Here is a 20697-nt window from a genome sequence, read left to right on the forward strand (position 1 = left end):
TTAATATAATAATAAAAACAATTATTTTAAAACTACAAAATATAAGCAGTTTCTTTAGTCGTCATGGTATGTTAATATATTATGCAAATATGTGAATATACTACTGCAAAGTTACCATAACATGAGCCATAAAGACCACGCCCACCCTCACCCTCATTCTACACCCTTCTGCTCACATCAGTCGCCACTACTCAGTACATACTGCAGGGGCAGTGACGTCACAGCCAGCCTCTCTTCCTGCTGCATCACAACAGTCGCTGGTGGATCGGGTAACACTGAGCTATTTCCACTGCCTTGTGGAGTTTTTATTTCAATAAATGTAACAGAAGTCCTCATCGACAGCCTCAACCGTTAAGCCCGTCACCTTCAGTTCGAGCGGACGTCAGCGCAGCAGTCGACGCGTTTGAAGCGCAGTGGGAGATGGCCAGGCAAGAGCAGGTCCTGCTTCTAGAACCGCAGCACGAACTGAGGTTTCGAGGTGAGCTGAGAGACCGACACGGCCGTGAACTAGCGGCTCTAACGCCTGGCACAAAAAGGGAGGGTCGGCCGACGTGTTTATATAGGGGTTAAGGGCAGCAGGAGGCGGTGAGATGGCGTTTCTGACAGGCCTCAGACCTTGTAACTTAATCATAATAATTATGGCGCAGCGCCGTAATGGTGAATCGTTTTCGACTCCAGACTCTTCTTTGAATGACATCAAATGTCCTTCATGTCAAAGAGCAAAGGGTAAATCAAGTGCTCACTGGGTTTAGCAGAAGACTGACAGGCACGTTAGCTAGAGCTAGCCTGTTTTAGGCCTTACATACAGGCTCTGTAATTCGGTTTGTATGAAGTGGTGCAACCGGTGTTGCCAGGTCCGCTTATTATTAGCGACTTTACATTACATTTTTAAATAGAGTCGCTTATAAAATTTTTTTTTTTTTTTTTTTTTGTGGTTTATTATGAAGTAGGGTTGCACGATTATGACAAACTAAGAATAGTCGATTATTCTCTTTAAACGGTAATTGCGATTATTACGGTTATTATAGTTTCCATTGAATGGTTTATACCAAGAACCATTTTAATTTGATATGATATGAAAATAAACAAGCTGAAAACACTCTTAACTGAAAAACTTTTATTGCTTTCTATTGAAAGTATTGACATGACGTCACTCACTCATTGGAACGCCCACCTGGAGGGATTTGGGATTTTTACGCAGTTTGCATTAAGTAGTAAAATTCAGTAAATCTCACATACCTTTGTTTTATTTGTTTTATGAGAGGTGATAATAAATATTTGCGGCTGTGAAACAGAGGGAAAATTGATCGGCTTGTGCTGCAGTTCTATGGGTGTTTTGCCCTCCCGGTCTTCAAGCCAGTCACAAGACTGAATATTATCAATATATAAGCTTCAAATGTCAACTTTGCATTGGTTTCTTCTTTAAATAAATAAAGCAAAAATATGCATGTTATCATAATGTTACACTAAAACCAATATTAAAACAATGGAAAACCCTTTAAGATAACCTGTAGAAAGAAAAACGCGTATTAAGCATGCCGAATAACATAGGTGGACTTTGAACGATTAATTGCCACTTTGAACGATTACATAATTATGGCATCCCTAATTGTATTCACTATTAGAAATTCTATTAATTTTACAACCCTATTAATTAGGTTATTTCCAGAAAGCAATGGTGTCACTTTGCATGTTAGGGTTTAGCTTATAAACAAAGAATGTATGTCTTTATTTTATGTGATATTTCTGTGTCATTACTTGACATTATTTCTCTGAATGACCGCTGTCAAAGTCAAGCTTAATTTCTTCTCATGTTTAGATTTGTAACCCCGAATAATTGGGTCATGTATTTTGGCTTCTTTTGGTGAGGCAAGTTGATTGTTTTTGGCTGATTTTGACATGGATATCACTCTGTGGTGAAATAACTTAAATTGGGATTTTTGTAAAAACAACTTATCATTCATTCAAATTAGCATTTCAGACTTTTGAAATGAGAAGGTTTGGGACTTTTAGTCCATTCCATACATGTATGTTCATGTGCTATTTAATGTTTACCCAGTTTAAGGTTAAAAGGTATAGGCATCAACAATTACTATTCACAACAGACCAATGCTATATTGTTGTATGTTTATACCATAGGCCTAGTATTTATCGAAGTTGGCATTTTTTCTAAATTCATATTATTGATCATTTTGTGAATAATTCATACATGTATATATTGTATTTTAACATATTTAAGCATGATTTAGCTGTAAGCTCACATTAATCTGCCTCCATTTTTGAGTGCAACACCCACATTTCAAAATTCAGTCAACATTTAATGAAGGAACCAAGTCCCCGCCCTTTATTTTTTATTTTTCAATAATCCATTACAGATCAGTCACTAAATCGGTTTCATCTCAACTCACATAAGTATCATTGTGTAATGTGTATGCAGCTTTCCTATTCACCACAACGGTCAATAATTGCTAGTATTAACCAGTCCATTAGTCGATAAATCCTCTGTAAACACTTCAGGTTTAACAATAGTTTCAGGCACAGACAAAACATGTTCAAACCGCCACTTCCGCAAATGTCTTTGTTGGGTATGTTATTAGTTAGGCTGTCCAATTCCACTAGTATGACCCATTCAGGCTTATTTGCAGATAGTTTGTGAACATTATAGGAGGCATTATCACATTTACAGAATAATCAGCCAATCAGAATGCTGCTAAACAATTACTGTACTGACAATTCTCATGTGATCTTCTTTTGTTCATGCACAACTAAAAGGGATAGTTAACTCAAAAATGAAATTCTGTCATCATTTACTTACCCTTACATTTTTTATGTGTAACATAAAATAAGATCATTATTTATATTTAGAAATATGTTTATTTTGTCAGTTTTGTTCCCAACATTCTTCACAATATCTTCTTTTGTGTTGCACAGAAGAAAGAACATTATACAGGTTTGGAAAGATATGAGGATGAATAAATGATGACAGAATTTTAATTTTGGGGTGAACTGTCCCTTTAAGGAGCTCAATGAAAGCACATTGAGCTCAACTTTACATTTACATTTATGCATTTGGATGACGCCTTTATCCAAAGTAGCTGGTATTACAATCAGGACGTACATTTTATTAGTTTATGCATTTGCTTTGAATGGGTAAAAGTGCCTTTGACTCCATCTGAAACTTTATATGCTGAAAACAAGTATGTTATACACACTAGTTGATGTCATATTTCAAAATATTGACATTTTATTGTTGTACTGTTGATTACATTCTCATCTAGAATTTCCCATCCCTGGGCCATTCCTGTTTTGCTTTAATATGCTTTGAAATCAGTACAAATTAATATTCTTGACTTGTATTGTTGTTTAAGGAAGTATTATTACAAAATGTTGTCTAACAGAATGGACAAAAAAAGTTAATTTTGATAATAATTTCAAATGTAAGTAGTATCATACTGGCTGGTTTTCTGAATTATGCTCTAAATGTAAAGTTTTCATCAGTTTTGCTCCTGTAGTTTTCTTCCTCTTGTAGTCATTTGTCAGGACACAGTGGACACAGCTTGTATATTGTCTCGGGTTAACCAGGGCATTTTGTAAACCTTAAGTTATAAATGTTATTGTTTATAATGCCATGGTCTTTGGTTCATTGTTTAGGCGTTTCAAAAATGAGAGCAGTTCTCCTGCCTGTTCACACCAGCAGCTTGAGAGGTGACATTAGAAATGTTCATGGCTGCAGGAGTTATGTATCGATGCCAGATATCTCTCAATGCCATTTGTTCTCCCCAGTGTATTAAGTTCGTAGTCAAAATACTTATTGCTAACTGTTTAATAGTGGTTCCTGTCTGAAGCTTGTCTTATATTAGAGATGATTAATGAATAAACTCTGAAAAGAACAGCTGACACACAACTTATCAACAGCCAAACCTTTCATAAACACTGATATTGAAGGCTAATGACTGTGTAACCATTGCACCTTTTTATTGCTTAGTTTTCCTTTGGTGATCTTTGGATGTAACAAAACTCACAAACAAACAGAAAAAGAAAATAAAGAATTCCGAAAGTGCAGTATGCGTTGCAAAAGCTAGACAAAAAATACCAGCAATTTTAAACACCTATAAGACCCAGTGACGTCGAAAGCGACCTCTTATGCTGCGCTCACACCAAACGCGAATAGAGCGCCTGGCGCGAATGATTTCAATGTTAAGTCAATGTAAAGATGCGTTTACGCGCATCTGGAGGTCTCGCGGCGCAGTAGTTACAGGAGATTCTGAGTTATGAAAAGGACCATTGCAAGCTGACAGTGACCAGCTTTTGTGGTTGAAAATTGGCAGTAATAATCCCACCTTGCGCAGCTGTACCTGAATGTCCCTGAGACATCAGTGCGGTCGGAGTGCGTCTTCTCAACAGCTGGACATATAGTGATTAAAAAAATGCTCTGCTCTGGACCCCGAAAATGTTGATCGACTTGTTTTCCTGTCCAATAAATTTGTAATGGCCCTAGCCTTTTTGCGCATTTAATTAGTGCCGCCTAGCCTATGTTGTTTACGTTCAATAAAAAAAAAAACACATGGCCTGTTCTCAAGTCCATTTAAAGTTAAATTTTTTGAACAGTTGTTTGAAATGGATTGAACCATTATTTAAAATAATCTTGGAGATTTTTGTATATAAATTAATGCAGCCGGGTTGAAGCCTGCACTTATGTTTTTCTTTTGTTATGGCAGCCGTCCCCTCTGCACATATATTTTTTGCTGTATGCTGTTTGTTATTCTCCACAAATCTTCATGCCAATAAATAAGAAATATTGGTGACTTGTGTGTTTCCAGCGATCTCTTTACGTTCGTCCATTATTTGACGTTGAAAAAGGAAACGTCTTTTTCTAGACATGGAAAATTGATTTTACAATCGATTCAATGAACACTTATGTCTCAAAAATCGAAAATGATTTTTTCACAAAAGTGACAGCCATAGTATCCATAAAAAATTTATTTACTTGAAAAGCAAAATAACATAAGTCGTCTGTTCAGAGAAATCATATGTAATTCTGTGAGGTTTTATGCCTAAAACAAGAAAAAAATGCTTTATTTGGGTTAAGAACAATAATCTTTTGGCATCCAAAATAACTATAAAAAGGACCATTTTGCTTAATATATGCGCTATATTGTTTATTTGTATTTTTATCTGTTGTACGTGATGAGACCAAATGCGAAGAACTAAAGATTCAACATCTCCTATATAATGGCCAAGTGATGCTGACATTATGATCCATGATATTGGCATAGATTCTGTGTAATATTAAATTCTTTGTTACTGTATACTTCTCAAGTTGGGAAAGATGTTTAATTCTCACTTTAAGTGAACCTTAGTTCCCTGACCATCTAAAAGATGGATTAAAATTCTGATGCATGATTAACTCATGAAAGTATGACTGAAATGTTAAGGTGTTTAAAATAGATCAATAAAACACATTTATTCTGTGGCGTTTAAAATAATTTGGCACCTTTTGTATTTCTTAAAAGGAACCAGTGGCTCTTTTAAGTGGATTTTTGTTTTTGTCTGGAGCCCTGTATATCATTTTCCTGACACTGGACAAGCATCATTAGGTCTAAGCATTTTTTCTTAGCACCATGAACGTTTCATGGCTGACTGTATTAAGTTGTAAAATGTTTTTAGAAATGCATCCTTCTGAATGCATATTTTTCTTTGAAGGCATGCATCTTCTGTTACTTGTATTCAATTTGGCCCGATTTAATACATGCATAAAATAATTCTAAATAATTTAATTGAATTATAAGATAAGCATTGAATTCATAGTCATGATTTAAACAAATTCTAAATCAAAGCTACTTTTTTTTTAAAGCCAACTTTACATTAAGGCATTCTAAACAAAGCTGTGGAGATCTCAAATCTCATTCGTAGTTGTTAGGTGTAGTCCAAAGTACAGTTGCAGACTTATGTTTTATAAATGAGGTACAGTGCATTTATTTCTCAGCACTGGAAATGACTTTCTCCCACCCGAGGCGGCTGCTAGGATCGGTCGTTCACCATAAAGGACCCACAGCAACTTCATTTCTTATTCAAATTTAAATTAGGCCAGGCCTCCTGCCTCAGACTCCGCCCCCACAATACACTTCATTGAAAAGTCAGTGATTCTCTTGAGTAGCAAGTAACTTCAGGTAACAATAACCCAACCGTCCAGGCATGCCACTTATTATTTAAAGCGTCTGAATCTGAGACTCATCTGTGGAGATCTTGAAGTAGCCTCAGCAAATAATTATATGTGATTTGGGGAAGTACAAACGATGGCTTCATCCCTCTGAGATTTCAAGGTGACCCAGTTGTAGTAGTAATGTGGCAAAGCTGTTAAGATACCGTGACATCTGTTTGATTTAGTAGGGCTGCACCTTTTTGGCCTAATAATACCTTGTCCTATGTGGTGAAGTTACATAAGTGCTCATTGATTCAGACCTTGAATAACTGAATTATTATAATGATCATGAAATGGTCCTGTAATAAATATGTTTTAGGGCTGTAAAGCAGGGTGTAAACGAGAGGCAGATGTTGAAATGCCGATTTGGAAAGACAAGTCACATCTGCACATGTGTGGATGCCAAATATTTCTCCTTGCAGATGAATACTGCATTACTGTAGACAGATGTGTTGGGTCTTTCCGAGCCGTACAAAAGGAAAGTAAAATCGCTCAAAGCTTTTCCACCGCAGTACCTTGTTTGGCAGAAAAGCGTCTTCAACTGTAAATGATGTGTACAATCATTTTTTTAAGGTTCTCAGAGGAAAATGTTTTGTGTCTGCAGAATATCCTGGAACTTTCTGAAAGCTCGGTCTGACTCTGGAGGTCAAACTGAGGATCCTCTTAAGGAAAAAAAAATGAATGTCTTAAGTGAGGCTACATGGCTTTTAGTAATAATTATGTAAAGTATGCATTACTCAATAGCTGCAATTTTTTTAAATGTTTATATAGTTTTTTTAAAAAATCTTTTTACTTTATTAATGCATACCGATATACCGATAGCTAGGTTGGACCACACTTGCCGACAACAATTAATCAACTGATAATTTTTTTAATGGATATTGAACAAAAACTAAAATAGTATTTACTATTAAAAACAAAAACAGTACTGAATCATACATTGTAAATGAATAAAAAATTAAATATTGTTCATATATCATTAACTATTGTTAACAGAAGTAACTTTAAAATGTAAAAGTGTATGAGTAAATATTGAAATTAACACTTTAACAAGGAACAATACTTCTACAGTTTTTATCATCCTTCATTAATGTTTCAAATTCAGACTTATTCTAAAGTTTACCATTTCATTTCAACAGTCATGCTTAAAGAGGGCCATCTTTAAATATCTACTCAAGGTAATAGCATTAAAATTACATACATGATACATATGGATATTGTAAGTATACTTCCACACTTTAGTTTCTTCTATTTTTATTTGATACTCAAAATACCTATCCTTATCATATAGGGGTGTTTTTTTTTCTTCATAAATTTAGTGTTTGGTTCCTTTTAGGCTATTGGTATTGATTGGTGACGTTATGATTTACCTAATGAAATTAATACAAAGAAAGAAAGATCCTTTTCTGCATGACTCATGCTTTGCAATTATTTTTACCCTATTTGTATCAGTTTCTCCATATAGGTCTGTATGAATGGAAATGACTTGGAGCGTTAGGCTTTTGGCCAGGTCCAAGTCCATTGTTAGGTCTTGTGCAATGTTTGTCTCTCTATTGAGGTTTTAAAGGCCCAAGGCGCTTAGTTCATCTGCGTCTTTCCGCCTCACTATGGGTTTCAAGTGTCACAGCCTCTCAATAATTTAACTGGTTTAATAGAATGAACTCAGATGAGGTGTTGTATACTTGATGTGTGGCACTGTTTGAGACTGAACTAGCATGTATGAAATCAACGTTGAATCAGAAATGACTCGATGTATCTGTGATTATGTATGGGCACAATTTGAATTGTTTACCTTTGTAATCGATAATCAAAATTTAATATCTTGCACAAAAGTCCTGCTTCTTGTTGAAAATCCTGTTTCTCATGGAAATATGTCACATCATGGAATAAAAAATGTTGTAAATTATTCAGTTTTATGTGGCCTTGAATACATTAAAAGAAAAAGCAATCTTTGTGAATGAGACAAAATCTTGGCACCATAACTCATCTTTGACGGACAGAGATTTTATCTACTCTTTCTGTTTGAGCAGAAACCAATGCACCATGAAGGGGAAACCAAATAATTTCCCACTCAAAACGTTCAATTTAATGTCGTCATATACTGTATGTTTCTCATACATATTAAATTTAACGTTAAAACGAAAATTATTTCCAGGAGAAACAAGCAAAAAGATGCCGGATGCTAGGCTACAAGTGTTTTTGGCGGCTTGTTTTAATTTTCGTTTTAGTCTAGTCTTTGTATGAAGGTGTCGTTTTAGTGACGTTCTTACTTAAATAATGCCGTGAGTGGGGCTTGAGGAAGTGACGTCGCCTGCGTCTGCACAGTACGACCTGATGCAGCCCTTGAAGTGAGACACAGTAAACAGAAATACTGCAAAATGATGATAACGCGACTAAATGAGATAACACTATAACATTTTGTTTTGTCTCATTTTCGCCAACTAAATGAAGAGACATTTTAGCATAGTTTTTATTTTGTAAACCACATTTAGTCTCGTTTTTATTCGTCAACAATATTGCATTATACATTTAATTATAGTCACATGACCAGCATTTATGTTGCTTCTCGTCTTGTTTTCATCATGTGATAATGGTTCGTTGATGAGGATATTTAGTCATCATTTTTATTTACAAAAGCAACACTAGATGTAGGGGTGGGCGATATGGAAAAATATGATATCTCGATTATTTATTTATTTAAATATCACGATTCATGATTTTATCACAATTCTTTGTCATGTTGGTTTTACTATTTTGAAAGTTGTCTGTAGTGCTGCTACGATCATGATCGGCCGAACGTTAATGCAGCCCTAGTTGTCTGAGCATTACAGCCAAACTAATTTCCCTTGTATAAAGGCAAATACTTTCAGGGTAACAAAAAAGAAGGACAGATATTTAGGCCAAAGATAAAAATATTTTTTCTTATTATTTAATTGGCTCACTATGGTCCGTTTGTAAATCCCTTTTAAGTTAAAATGCAGTGTGAAATGCACTACTGTTCAAAAGCCTGGCCTGAAAGAAATTAATACTTTTATTTCCAAGGATGCATTCAGTTAATCAGAAGACATTTTTTGTCACAAAAGATTTGTTTCAAATAAATGCTGTTCTATTGGACTTTTTCTTGGTCAAAAATCCTTTAAAAAAAAGTAAGTTTGCACAAAAATATTGAGCAGCACAACTATTTTAAACAATGATAAGAACAAAGTGTTTCTTGAGCAGCAAATCTGCATTTTAGTATGATTTCTGGAGGATCATGTGACACTGAAGACTGCAGTAATGATGCAGTCTTTTAAAAAATCTATTAAAATAGAAAAGTTATTTCAAATTGTAATAATATTGCAGAATATACTTTTTTACTGTGTTTTTGATCAATTAAATGCAGCCTTGGTGAGCACAAGAGACTTCATTCAAAAACATTAAACATTTTACTGACCCCAAGATTTTGAAATCCGTTTTCTCTCTCTGTCCCCATATTGTTTTCAAGTCTCCACTCTCTGTTTAAATATATTGATTCTGTGATGTGGACTGATTAGCATCAGCCTTTGGCAGAACAAATTCAGTTTGTTCCATTTTCCTGAAAATCACCCTTATTCTTTGCCGCAGTGTAAAGCGAGTGCCAGAGTTGAGAACAGTACTGTGGTATTTTGGCCTTTGATGTATCACTAAACTTTGTAATGTGCCACTAATTTGATTTGTTGGTTATGAGTTGTAAATCGATGTGGACATTAAGAGCAGTCTGGCTGCAGATATTGCACTTGATCAGTTTGAGATATTTTTGTAGGAAAGCCACCACCCAGTGTACCCTAGAAACTGAATTGCAGTGCAAACTGAACACCCTAAAATCATTTAAGTGCATTTTGAATGTACAGTTATATCCTCTTTTTCTCCCCTCAGGTCCATTTACAGATGTGGTGACCGCCACCCTAAAGCTTGCTAACCCCACAGACAGAAATGTGTGCTTTAAAGTAAAGACGACTGCACCGCGCCGATACTGTGTGCGGCCAAACAGCGGAGTGATTGATGCTGGAACCTCAATCAACGTCTCTGGTAAAATCATTTGTCTTTTTGATGTTATTCACAATAAATTAAGACTTTAAAGCTATGCCCCAACTTTACCAATGCAAATACCAATACAAAAGTACACTTGTTGCAAAGTTCAAAGATATACATGAACACATTAAAATCTAATTCCAAATAATGAAAAGTGAAGGTTTTTTTTTCCAGTTTCAGTGACTTGAGAAACAGTGACTTTATGATATGATGTTTCTGTGTCCATCAATGCGGCAAAGTTGAGAATAGTTATACTACATTCAGATTAATGAAGACATTGGCGTAAACGCATCTCCTGTGAGATACTCTGGTTGGCAAAATGAAGGAAATGTTTCTGTTACAGCACCTTTATATCTATTACCCAACTGCTCTTTGTGCATGACCAAAGCCTTTACATAACCAAGAGATATTTTTGTAACAACAGTTGTTGGTGTCTGAGACCTTCGAGAGTTTTCCTAATAACTCAACTCCTTTGAAATCTCAGCGCCTCTTGGAATCTAATGGACGTTCTTAAATTGCTCTCATTATTCCATGTTGATTCCAGTGTTTTGGGATTTCTCTCCATGGTGAGATGCCTGGTCCCTGTCAATATGTACAATAGCTCTGACTCACACCATTTTTCTTGACTGCTATTTGAATCAATGACAGGCTAACTCGTCCATGGCGTGTAAACCGCAGCGGATACACAACGGATTTCACTTAATGTGCTTTTGACTTTTATCCAGATCTGTGAGATGAGCCTCTCGTCTCCATCCGTTCTCAGACATCACTGTCAGTCTGGGTTCTGAAGTTATTTGTCATTGACAGTTCATAAACAACAACTTCAGGCTCTGAATCCCACACAAATCTGTTCTGATTGCAGAAACTCTACTTCTGTCGAGTTCATGTCGGAGGACTTATGTGTTTTAAATGACACATCTAAAAATGTCACCCTTATGTAATGCTTGTATGACTGTTTGACTAGCAGCAACATAAAAAATAAAAAAAAAGAATTCTGCACTGAAATTTCGAAATGTAAAGTAATGTTTGGGGTTACTGGTAATTGTGATTGTAACGCTGCTAGTTACAACAGAAAATAGGTTTGACTAGTGTGACTGACACAATTTAGTTTTTTCTGTCTAATACATTTTGCAATAAAGTAATAATTGTAATTGTATTTTAATTTAATTTCTTATGAATATATACATGTCAGAACTCTTATCCTGGTGACACATTTGAAGATAGATTTTATTTGAATCCTACCTGTTGGTCTAATAAGTTCATAATTATAATTTATTCTAATTATAATATTTTTTTTTATTATTATATTAAAATTATTCTACTTGTTAATACCTTTCTGTGACTTAGAACCTTTGGAACTTAGTATGTTACGTGCGTTTTTCCAAACCATTAATGTTGTCTGGATTTCCTCACATCTTCTCCCTCTCTCTATTATAGCTTCACCGTTTTTCCCGAGGGGAATCGGAGGTCATGTTTCATAATTAATAGCGTGGTTCGCTTTTTATCTCCAGGGATCCAGTTAATTATGCAGAGGAATGATTGTCTGCAGTCAGGTGATTTGTTGTAGTTTTTATCATCGCTTGAATTCACATTGTCCAGGAAACCATTTTATGCTGTTGTCCACACCAGCTCAGTGTGATTTGAAATAGTTCTCTTCTAAGAATACAAGAAAGAACATCATGTGCAGGCAACTCACAAAATTTGTGTTAAAGACAGAAATGGTGCCAAAGGTGGTTTCAAAACAAAAAGGAGATTCAGAAGGACCTTTCAGGACATGAACAATTCTCAACTTTCTACATTGCTCATACATTGCTAGGGCTTCACAGTTAATCGAATTTAAATGGCAAGAAGAAGCTATTGGCATGCGTATCTTTCAGCGTATCCATCCAAAGGCCAGAGGGCTTTTGCGCTAAAAATCCAAATATGCCCCGAAGAAGAAATCCAGGAAATCGCTACAACTGAATAAACAGAAGACTTAACTGCTTTCATTGATTCAACATGACCTAAAAACAGCTACGGCAATATATGGTTTATCTGAGGAGTTCTTATTATAATTTATCATAATAAAGTATATCTATAAAGAAATTCTAATCGACATAACCATTATAACTGCTTACAATCCAATTAAATATTGTGTCCCTTAATTATTCTAAGAAGCCACATCATCTCACATAAGGATTTATTTTTAACACTCGACTGACGTTATGAAATTAATTTGGAGTTAAAACATGTTATTAAATGTTGTATTTTCACATGCTCTCAGATGGAGCATCATTTACTACACCGAGCCATAGTTCACTAAAAAGATATGCAAACAGCTGCCACGATTTAGTTGATTTTATATCCTCCAATTATATCGCCTGCGATTACGAACATGATTTTGCATAGCTTGTCAGATAACTACGGCTCTGTGTAGTAAATGCTTTTCCACCTGAAAGCAAGTGAAGGAGATTTACTGCTAATCACAGAACTGGCTTTACTGGCTAAATGTGTGCACAATCGCGATTAATCATGCAACCCTAGTTGATGTTTATCAGGTCAATCACATTAAAATGGCCAAACACAATCAGATTCATTCTAAATAGATTGCATTGGTTGTTGTTTTTATCTTTTGTGTTTCTTGTAATTTTTCAACCATCTTCAGGCTAACCTTTTCCATATTTTGCACGTTTAAGCATGACATAAAGATGTTCTTTGTTAAAGAAGGAATGCTCTCCTCCTTTAATCAGCATTAAATCTCTGCCTTCCTCGTGTTGGATTGTGTCATTACTGAACTGCCAGAAAGAACTGTCAATCACAGTCAGCATGGAGCCGTCCATTTTATTGTTCAGAACAAGAACGCTTCATTCTTAGACTATATAGTCTCCGGCTTTGTTTAGACAGGCAGCAAAAATGAGATTTTTTGGTTTGTCCAACTCAAGTCTAATCAGTTATTTGTAGTCTGAACATTAGATAAAAAACAGTAAATCTGTTTTTCATATTCGCATGTGGTTTGAGATCTAATTGCATATAATTGTTTCAGTCTAAACATTAAGGTTTTTGTCATTTGGATTGTGATGTACACATTACGCCATCTACTCTGCAGTGCAACAGTTTGGACTTGGTACAATTTGTTGGTTTTTTTTCTTTAGTTTTTTTAAAGAAGTTTCTTATGTGCACCCAAAGCAGCGTTAAATACTGTAAAACACTAATATTGTAAAATACTGTGAAACACTGTTCTTTCAAGTGTAGGCGGGAAGATTGGGACTGACAAAACCGTACATTCCCGATCTGTCTCAGCCGTCTGTTTTTGGTTTGCAATGTCAATGGTGCTTGACTGCCATAATGGCACACAAAACCAGAGTGAGGTTTTTAACTTGCAGGGGAGTTGGCATGCACCTTCTGTGTGCCCTGCAGTAGTAGCCACATCTAAGAGATGCTTTGAAATTAAAAATCATTCGTTTTTAATGAAACTAAGCAGCAGTTTTCCAAAATCACACAGACATTCACCCCCAATGTTAAAAAAATACACTTTTGAATCTGAATTGTCTCTCTTAAAAAGGGTGTTGGGGGTGAATTCAGCCTTTTAATACCATTTTCAACCGTGCCAGAGCCCTCGCATGCCAGGTGTAAGAAATCATGGTAAAAGCTGTAAATTAGCTTTTGTTCATTGGAATGACATCAAATAAACATGGCCGTTTTTGGATGGTGCTGTTGTAGACGTGAACTTCCTCACACCGACACCTGGTTTGAGTTAAAGGCTGAATGTGTAATTATTAACGTGAAAAACACTGTTTAGAAGCTGTAAGAAAAATTGGCCTTCTGGGCCCACTGAAGTTTTTATCAGCAATGTTTGTAGTGGGATTAGATGCAATGAATAACTAAATCATTTTCTGTGAAACATGAATGCTTGACACCCAAGTATTTTATCACATTTGGACTGCTCAGACGCCTTTGTCTCCTACTAATACTAATAGCATGCAGTTTTACAGTTTTCTTATTCCTTAAAATGCAGAGATTGTGTTGGAGCCATGGCCTAGCTTTTGGTGCTCATGTAGGCAACGCAGGTTTGAATCTGGCTCATTTCCCAAATCGGTTCCTCCTCCATCCACCCATTATTTCCTGTCCTCTTTTGACTATCATGTTAATAAAAAATCTGGAAAATGCTAAATGAATTGTTCAGTATGTATTTATGTTCTTGTGTTTGTTTATCTACAGTGATGCTGCAACCATTCGATTATGATCCGAATGAGAAAAGCAAACACAAGTTCATGGTACAGTCTCTGCTGGCTCCACCTGACATGACGGACACTGAGGGAGTGGTGAGTACTGATCCATGCCACCTGCTTTCTCAAGCTTTACACTCGTTCACTTGTTCAGAAACATCGGCTTTTAGTCGCATGTGCTCCTTTTTATTAACACTATGGAGCCTGTATATTTAATGGATTATAAAACCATTGCTGATTATAATTAGTCCAAAATATATTTTGAAACTGCTAAATGAAGGTAAAATTTTAGTTTATGCTCGAGTCATTTTATGTGCTTTTATCATTTTTATTAGTTTTTTTGTTTTTTTTGCTTTATTTGATTTTCATTTCAGGTTTAATAATATTAGTACTTCTTTAAGTTAGCTTCCAAGACAACATGTCTTATTTTTGTTTGTTTTTAAGTTTACATTTTCATCTAATATTCGTGTGTTAATGTATTTTCAGTTTTTTCTTTTTTTTTTTTTCTTTTTTTTTTTTAGTTAACAGAACAATAACATTACTGGTCATAAAAAAGTATTTTGCATTATTTTAGTGTTTCAATATAAAAGCTTCATAGAGATTGTGCTGCAGTGCCAGTAAGCAATAACATTACGATAACCCTCAGCATAGAGCAACACCATATGATACAATTAGTGTGAGATTGCTGTTCAAGTAATACAAATAAGTGTAACATAACTCCAGCGACACTTGTTGGGGCCCAAACTACGATCCATATCTCATGTTCATAACTCTTTCGGAGCTTTCTGAATGACGCCCTAAACAGAGTGTGCTGAAAATGTGAATGCATGTACAGATGCAACGATAAATAGGTTATGAAAACGTCAGGAATGGAGAAGCGGAGAGAGAATGTAGAGCAGAGTTCTGGCTACTTATTCGCTGTCCTGAGCTATTTCCACCATTCCTGTTGATGGCTCCAAAACTAACCGACTGCCTCGCTGTCTGCTGCCTACCCAGGTTTATACCTTCTAAGATATAACTACAATGAAACCTCACAAATAACTGATTTGTAACACTCTCTCAATGTGCAATTGAATACAGCTAACATTCACAGTTGGCTCAGTTTGTGTGTGGAGAAGCTTCTGCATGAGAAATACGTAGCACTCAAACACTGTAGCAGATTGAGCATTTACAATTATTCAGAGATTGATATTTTCTTTTTTCAATATGCTGTTGTACTTTTTCTATTAGCTACATTTCTTTTGGGAAATCTTCATGAGCCTAAAACTTCTGTGTATGTAAGCAGGTCGCTAGGGTTTGTGGACCGCTCATGAGGTGTTTATTTGGTGCATAATCATATGTATGCATGTGTTTACATATGTTGTTCTTCTCTCATGCAGTGGAAGGACGCCAAGCCCGAGGATCTGATGGACTCCAAGCTGAGATGTGTCTTTGAGATGCCCTCTGAAAATGAGAAAACAGTGAGTGGATGGGTTTTCATGTTCTTGCTCATGTTAGCACTGAGCTCTAGGCAGTGTGTGAAATTACAATGACAGTGGGCCTGGCTTCCTTACCTAAAACTAATAAGCAAAACAGATTCTTGACTCTTTTTTTGGATGCATTTGCTCATGATTCGTTCTCTCTCTGTGTGTGTGTGTGCGTGCGTGCAAACCTGATTGTGGCCACAGCATGAAATGGAAAGCAATAAGATATCCTCCAGTCTATCAAAGTCGGAATCATCCACATTGTCCATGAAGTCCATGGTCAGTCTGGATGATGGAGAGGTGAAGAAGATCATGGAGGAATGTAAAAGACTGCAGACGGAGGTGCAGCGGCTACGAGAGGAGAACAAACAGATCAGGGTGAGCATTGCTGATTGCATTCTCACAAATGTCAGCAGTAGTCATAAAACATCAGATTCTTGTTTTCTATTTTCAATTGTCCGAGTAATATTACGTTATATACACTACAGTTTAGAAGACTAGGGTTGGTAACAGTTTTTAATGTCTCGTCTTGTAATGCTCACAGAGGCTGAATTTGTCTTTTTCTATTTCAATATATTTTAAACTGTAAATAATTTTTGTGGTGCAAAGCTGAATGTCCAGCTGCCATCACTCCAGTCTTCAGTGTCACATGGTCTTTCTGAGATGATGATTTGGTGCTCAAGAAACATTTCTTATTTTAATAAATGTTGAAAACAGTTGTGCTGGTGCTTAATATTTTTGTGGAAACTGTAATTTTGTGCAGGATGTTTGGTGCATAGCATTTATTTGAAATAGAAATCATTATTTCAAATGTAACATTACAAATGGCAATACTCTCGCCATATTTCTTGCAAAAAATAAATCAATCTGACCCCAAACTTTTGAATGATAGTGTATAGAACAGAATTGAATTTATATTAGGTATACTAAAAATAAATCAATTCAAACTTATTTGTATAGAGCTTTTCACAATACACATGACTGGAAAGAGAAGTTAAATGTGGGTTTTACACACAGATGCTTTTCGGCCAATTCTTGTATGATCACTTCATTACCTAACTTGATTTTAGACACAATAAAAATGATAAAAAGTAAAAAAAAAAAAAAAAATATGTTTTATAATGTGCTTTAAGGTGGCACTTTCTCTAGATGCCGTCTTAAATCTAATTACAGACATTTTGTCTTATCTTTAAAGTGGTTATTACTTGTGCCAAAAACGGTATTTTAGGTTTTTCATGACAACTTTGGCATTTGTCAGTTTTCAGGCTGCCTTTAAGAAATGCCCTATTAATATCTGCCATCCTGCTCTCTAGCTATTGACAATAAGTATCTGCCAGTGAACAACACATACTGATCGACCACATGACTTATGTGCTCATTCACCATAGTGCTTAAACATATGAGAGAGAACTGAAGATAACCTGCACCTGGGGACCATTACTGCTCCTTGTTTAATGAAACCAGCACAGGGCCAATTTATTTCTGTCATCTAACTATCTTCATTTCTCTCTCCACTTCCCCTCTATATCGCCTCCCCAGCAGGAAGATGATGGTCTGCGGATGAGGAAGAGCACAGTAATGTCCGCTCCGCACTCATCTCCAGCGATGAGAGTGAAGGAGGAGGGGCTGAGCACCAGGGTGATCGCTCTAATTGTGCTGTTTTTTGTCGTGGGTGTCATCGTAGGCAAGTTGGCCTTGTAAAATCCAAGAGGGGATCACTGCAAGCATGCATTGCGGATGTAACAAAAACAAACCAGAAAAGTAACCAATGCAGAATCCGTTTAATCCGAGTACCATATCATTTGGGTAGTTTTGGATTAGTGAGGTGTGTAAAATTAATAAAGAGATCAAGGAATTTCATCATGTTATGTGCAAAGAAAAAAATCATCAAACTAATAATAATCTGACACAGCTCTTGCCTCAAAATTGTGAAATCATTCTGGCCCCTGTTCCTTAATTATTTCTGATGCAAGTACAAATAGATAACAAATGTCATAGATTTTAACACTAAAAATGTTGTAGGGATTTTCTAACACCAGATGTGCGATTGAGTTGTGGTAGAGTGAATGTTGTTTTATCACTTTTTTTTTCTCTCAGTGGGTCAAAAGCTAATTGAGTCTGTATACAAATGCTAAACGTCTTTGAAATGTGTCACATGTGCATTTAATTTATGCATATGCAGACTTCCTGCATTAAAGCAGCAGTTCACTGAAGTTCAGCCTGTATATTTTCAATCCCTCTTCAGGTTAATGATAAAACAAGCCTTCTGGTTTTTCCCTAGTCACACGGTTGTTTAAATAGCATGCATTTTATATCTTCCATCCTCATCCGTTCAGTCCGACTGATATGTTTGAGTACCAGCAGCACGTACTATGATTCAACATATAGTTCCTCGGCGAATCAGATAATGTCACTAAATATCCATGTTTTTATCACCGTTTCACACATATGTTCACTTGCAATCAGCCACCAATTGACATCCAAATGCCAAAACCACCCATAGTGGCTTGGGTCACAATTGGATTCTTTTGGGATTCAAACATCTTTAATGAAAAAAGCGAGGAAATGTACTGTTAATGACTGATCTTTCAATCTGCTGTTACTGGGAAAGTGTTGGTGAAACCGAAAACATTATTTGCTCCAAAAACCATTTGAAACAACATTTCTCTGAACTGCTGTGTATGTCGGTAAGGCACAGGGCTGACGCTTTTTGAAACCCACACTTTCGATGAAGCTTTGCACAAAACAAGTTCCCTGTCAGAATCAGAATCACCTTTCATTATTGTCGATTTCTTTTGGTAAGGGATATGCGCTTGAATGCATGGCTCTGTTGAGAGCAAAAAAAGGACTTTATATTTTATTAAGCTGCTCCATAGGTGAAATGTCCTTTTCAGGCACCTCTGTTTCCGTTTTGCTGCCTGTAGACCAGAGTTAATTTATTGATCAAGTCATTATATACAGTAATAGTGCAGCTGCTAAGCATACTTTTGATGCACCATGTACATGCAACTTGTTGAAGGTCTCTCTCCCTATGAACTTTCTGTCTGAAGATGCCACGAGGAGAGTTTACAGGTCCATAAACACTTTACCCACTAAAAAAAAAGAACAAAAAAGTAGTTAAAGGTATAGTTAACCCAAACTTTAACATTTTGTCATAATGTTCATGTTGTTCCAGCTCTTTTTTGTGAAACACAAAGATTTGCTTTTCCTCCATACCGAGGAAAATAGATGGTGATGAAGAAGCACCATGCAGGTATTATAAAACTCGTCCAAACATCTTTTGCACTGTATTCCAAGTTGTCTGAAGCCATATGAATAGTTGGGGTTTGCATGATATTCTATGTTGGCAGACTATATGAAATAATGATACATTAACATTTTAGAGCTCCTAGGTAAGGTTACTAGTGGAAAATAGCAGTCTGCTATCATATGACTTCAGCATATAGTGCAGATGTTGTCTGGATCACATTTATGTTTTTTTTGCTTTCTTGTTCTTTTCAAGATAAATCCCCATTTACTTTTATGGAAAAGAACAGCTTGGACATTCTGCGTGGCATCTCCTTTTGGGTTTCAAGTGAATAAAATGAGGTTGGAACAACATGACAGGGATTAAACGGTGACAAAATGTTGATTCTTGAGCCAACTATTCCCTTAAAAACTGACACATGTGAGTATTGTAACCTGTATTTTAGCCATGCCAAGCCTACACCTCATTTCCAGATAAATGCATGGCTTCAATATGCCTTGTCGGTGGTCTGAAATGTACACAACACTGGTTTATCTCACAGCATATGGCATTAAAATACACTCCTGACATTTCTGCACTGTTTTCCTGAGCCCTCTGTTTCTTTGCTGTCCTCTGATGTTAATTTAGTTGTTTTGTCTGGATTTAAGTTATGAATAAAGCTTTTATTGCACAGAACTGTTTGTAATAAAAATGCACTACATATAAAGAATGTCATCTTCCCATGCACAACGGTCTGATCTTTGTGAATTTGCCTAAATTATATCACAAAAGAGACTCTTCCTACAGGGGACCATTTTGTGACCTGATATGTATTTGTGTCATAGTTTGGTGTTGTGGGCGGTGTCTTTTTCTTTAATGTTTCTCTTCTGCCCCCCCTCCTTGAGAAGCTTTTGTTTCAGTTGAGTACCTTTGGCTAATATTGGATTTCGAAGAACAGAGGAGCTTACAGTATTGTCAAACGACAAAACTTCAGGAGATGTTCAGGGTATAGTGATTTTTGGACTGCAGTTTATGTATAGTTCATCAAGGAGTTTGATTGCCATGGAGAGGGAGGGATTTGGGGACCTATCAGCCAATCAGCTGGCTTGTAATTATACCTAGACCTTATTATAGTGCCCCAAACCTTCACATATGATGTAAACATGAAGGTGACCATTTCGTATGTATATAAATAAATAAATGAGTCTAAGATGATAATTAAGGTTGATATTCCTAGTCAAGTAGTCTATAATGGTATATAAAGAAACCCCATCTTTGTTGGACTATGTAGCATCTTAACAAATTAAATCAATAAAACCCCAGTCCAAAATTTCTTGTCTTGTTCGTTCTTTTGTCTAGTTTCCAGTGTCTGTTTAAAAGAGAAATTCACCCAAAAATAAAAACTTGATGAAAATGGACTCTTTACCATCAGGCCATAAAGATGTAAACAAGTTTGTTTTTTCATAAAACAGATTTGGAGAAATGTAGCATTACATCACTTGCTCACCAAAGGATCTTCTGCAGTGAATGGGTGCCATGAGAATGAGAGTC

General features: G+C 36.0%; 1 protein-coding gene across 2 annotated transcripts; it reads left to right on the forward strand.

Moving 5' to 3' along the window:
• The first annotated feature begins 189 nt into the window (after positions 1 to 189).
• Positions 190 to 20476, forward strand: LOC128015931 (vesicle-associated membrane protein-associated protein B-like). Of its 2 annotated transcripts, none has more exons than XM_052600184.1 (6): positions 190 to 478; positions 10097 to 10249; positions 14450 to 14553; positions 15837 to 15917; positions 16125 to 16298; positions 17460 to 20476. In XM_052600184.1, exons 1-6 carry the CDS (start codon positions 421 to 423, stop codon positions 17619 to 17621), a joined length of 732 nt encoding a protein of 243 aa, XP_052456144.1. In that variant the 5' UTR covers positions 190 to 420; the 3' UTR covers positions 17622 to 20476. The 2 variants fall into 2 exon arrangements, with proteins under 2 accessions (XP_052456144.1, XP_052456145.1); XM_052600185.1 differs by having other exon boundaries at positions 17463 to 20476.
• The last annotated feature ends 221 nt before the right edge of the window (positions 20477 to 20697 follow it).

Source organism: Carassius gibelio, chromosome A6 (assembly GCF_023724105.1).
Source record: "Carassius gibelio isolate Cgi1373 ecotype wild population from Czech Republic chromosome A6, carGib1.2-hapl.c, whole genome shotgun sequence".
Classification (NCBI taxonomy): domain Eukaryota; kingdom Metazoa; phylum Chordata; class Actinopteri; order Cypriniformes; family Cyprinidae; genus Carassius; species Carassius gibelio.

Excerpts from the sequence above, each read along its gene's own strand:
- LOC128015931 (XM_052600184.1), top strand. The coding sequence starts at position 421 with ATGGCCAGGCAAGAGCAGGTCCTGCTTCTAGAACCGCAGCACGAACTG. Across the intron at positions 479-10,096 it reads GCACGAACTGAGGTTTCGAG|GTCCATTTACAGATGTGGTG; the intron begins GTGAGCTGAGAG and ends TTCTCCCCTCAG. Across the intron at positions 16,299-17,459 it reads AGGAGAACAAACAGATCAGG|CAGGAAGATGATGGTCTGCG; the intron begins GTGAGCATTGCT and ends TCGCCTCCCCAG.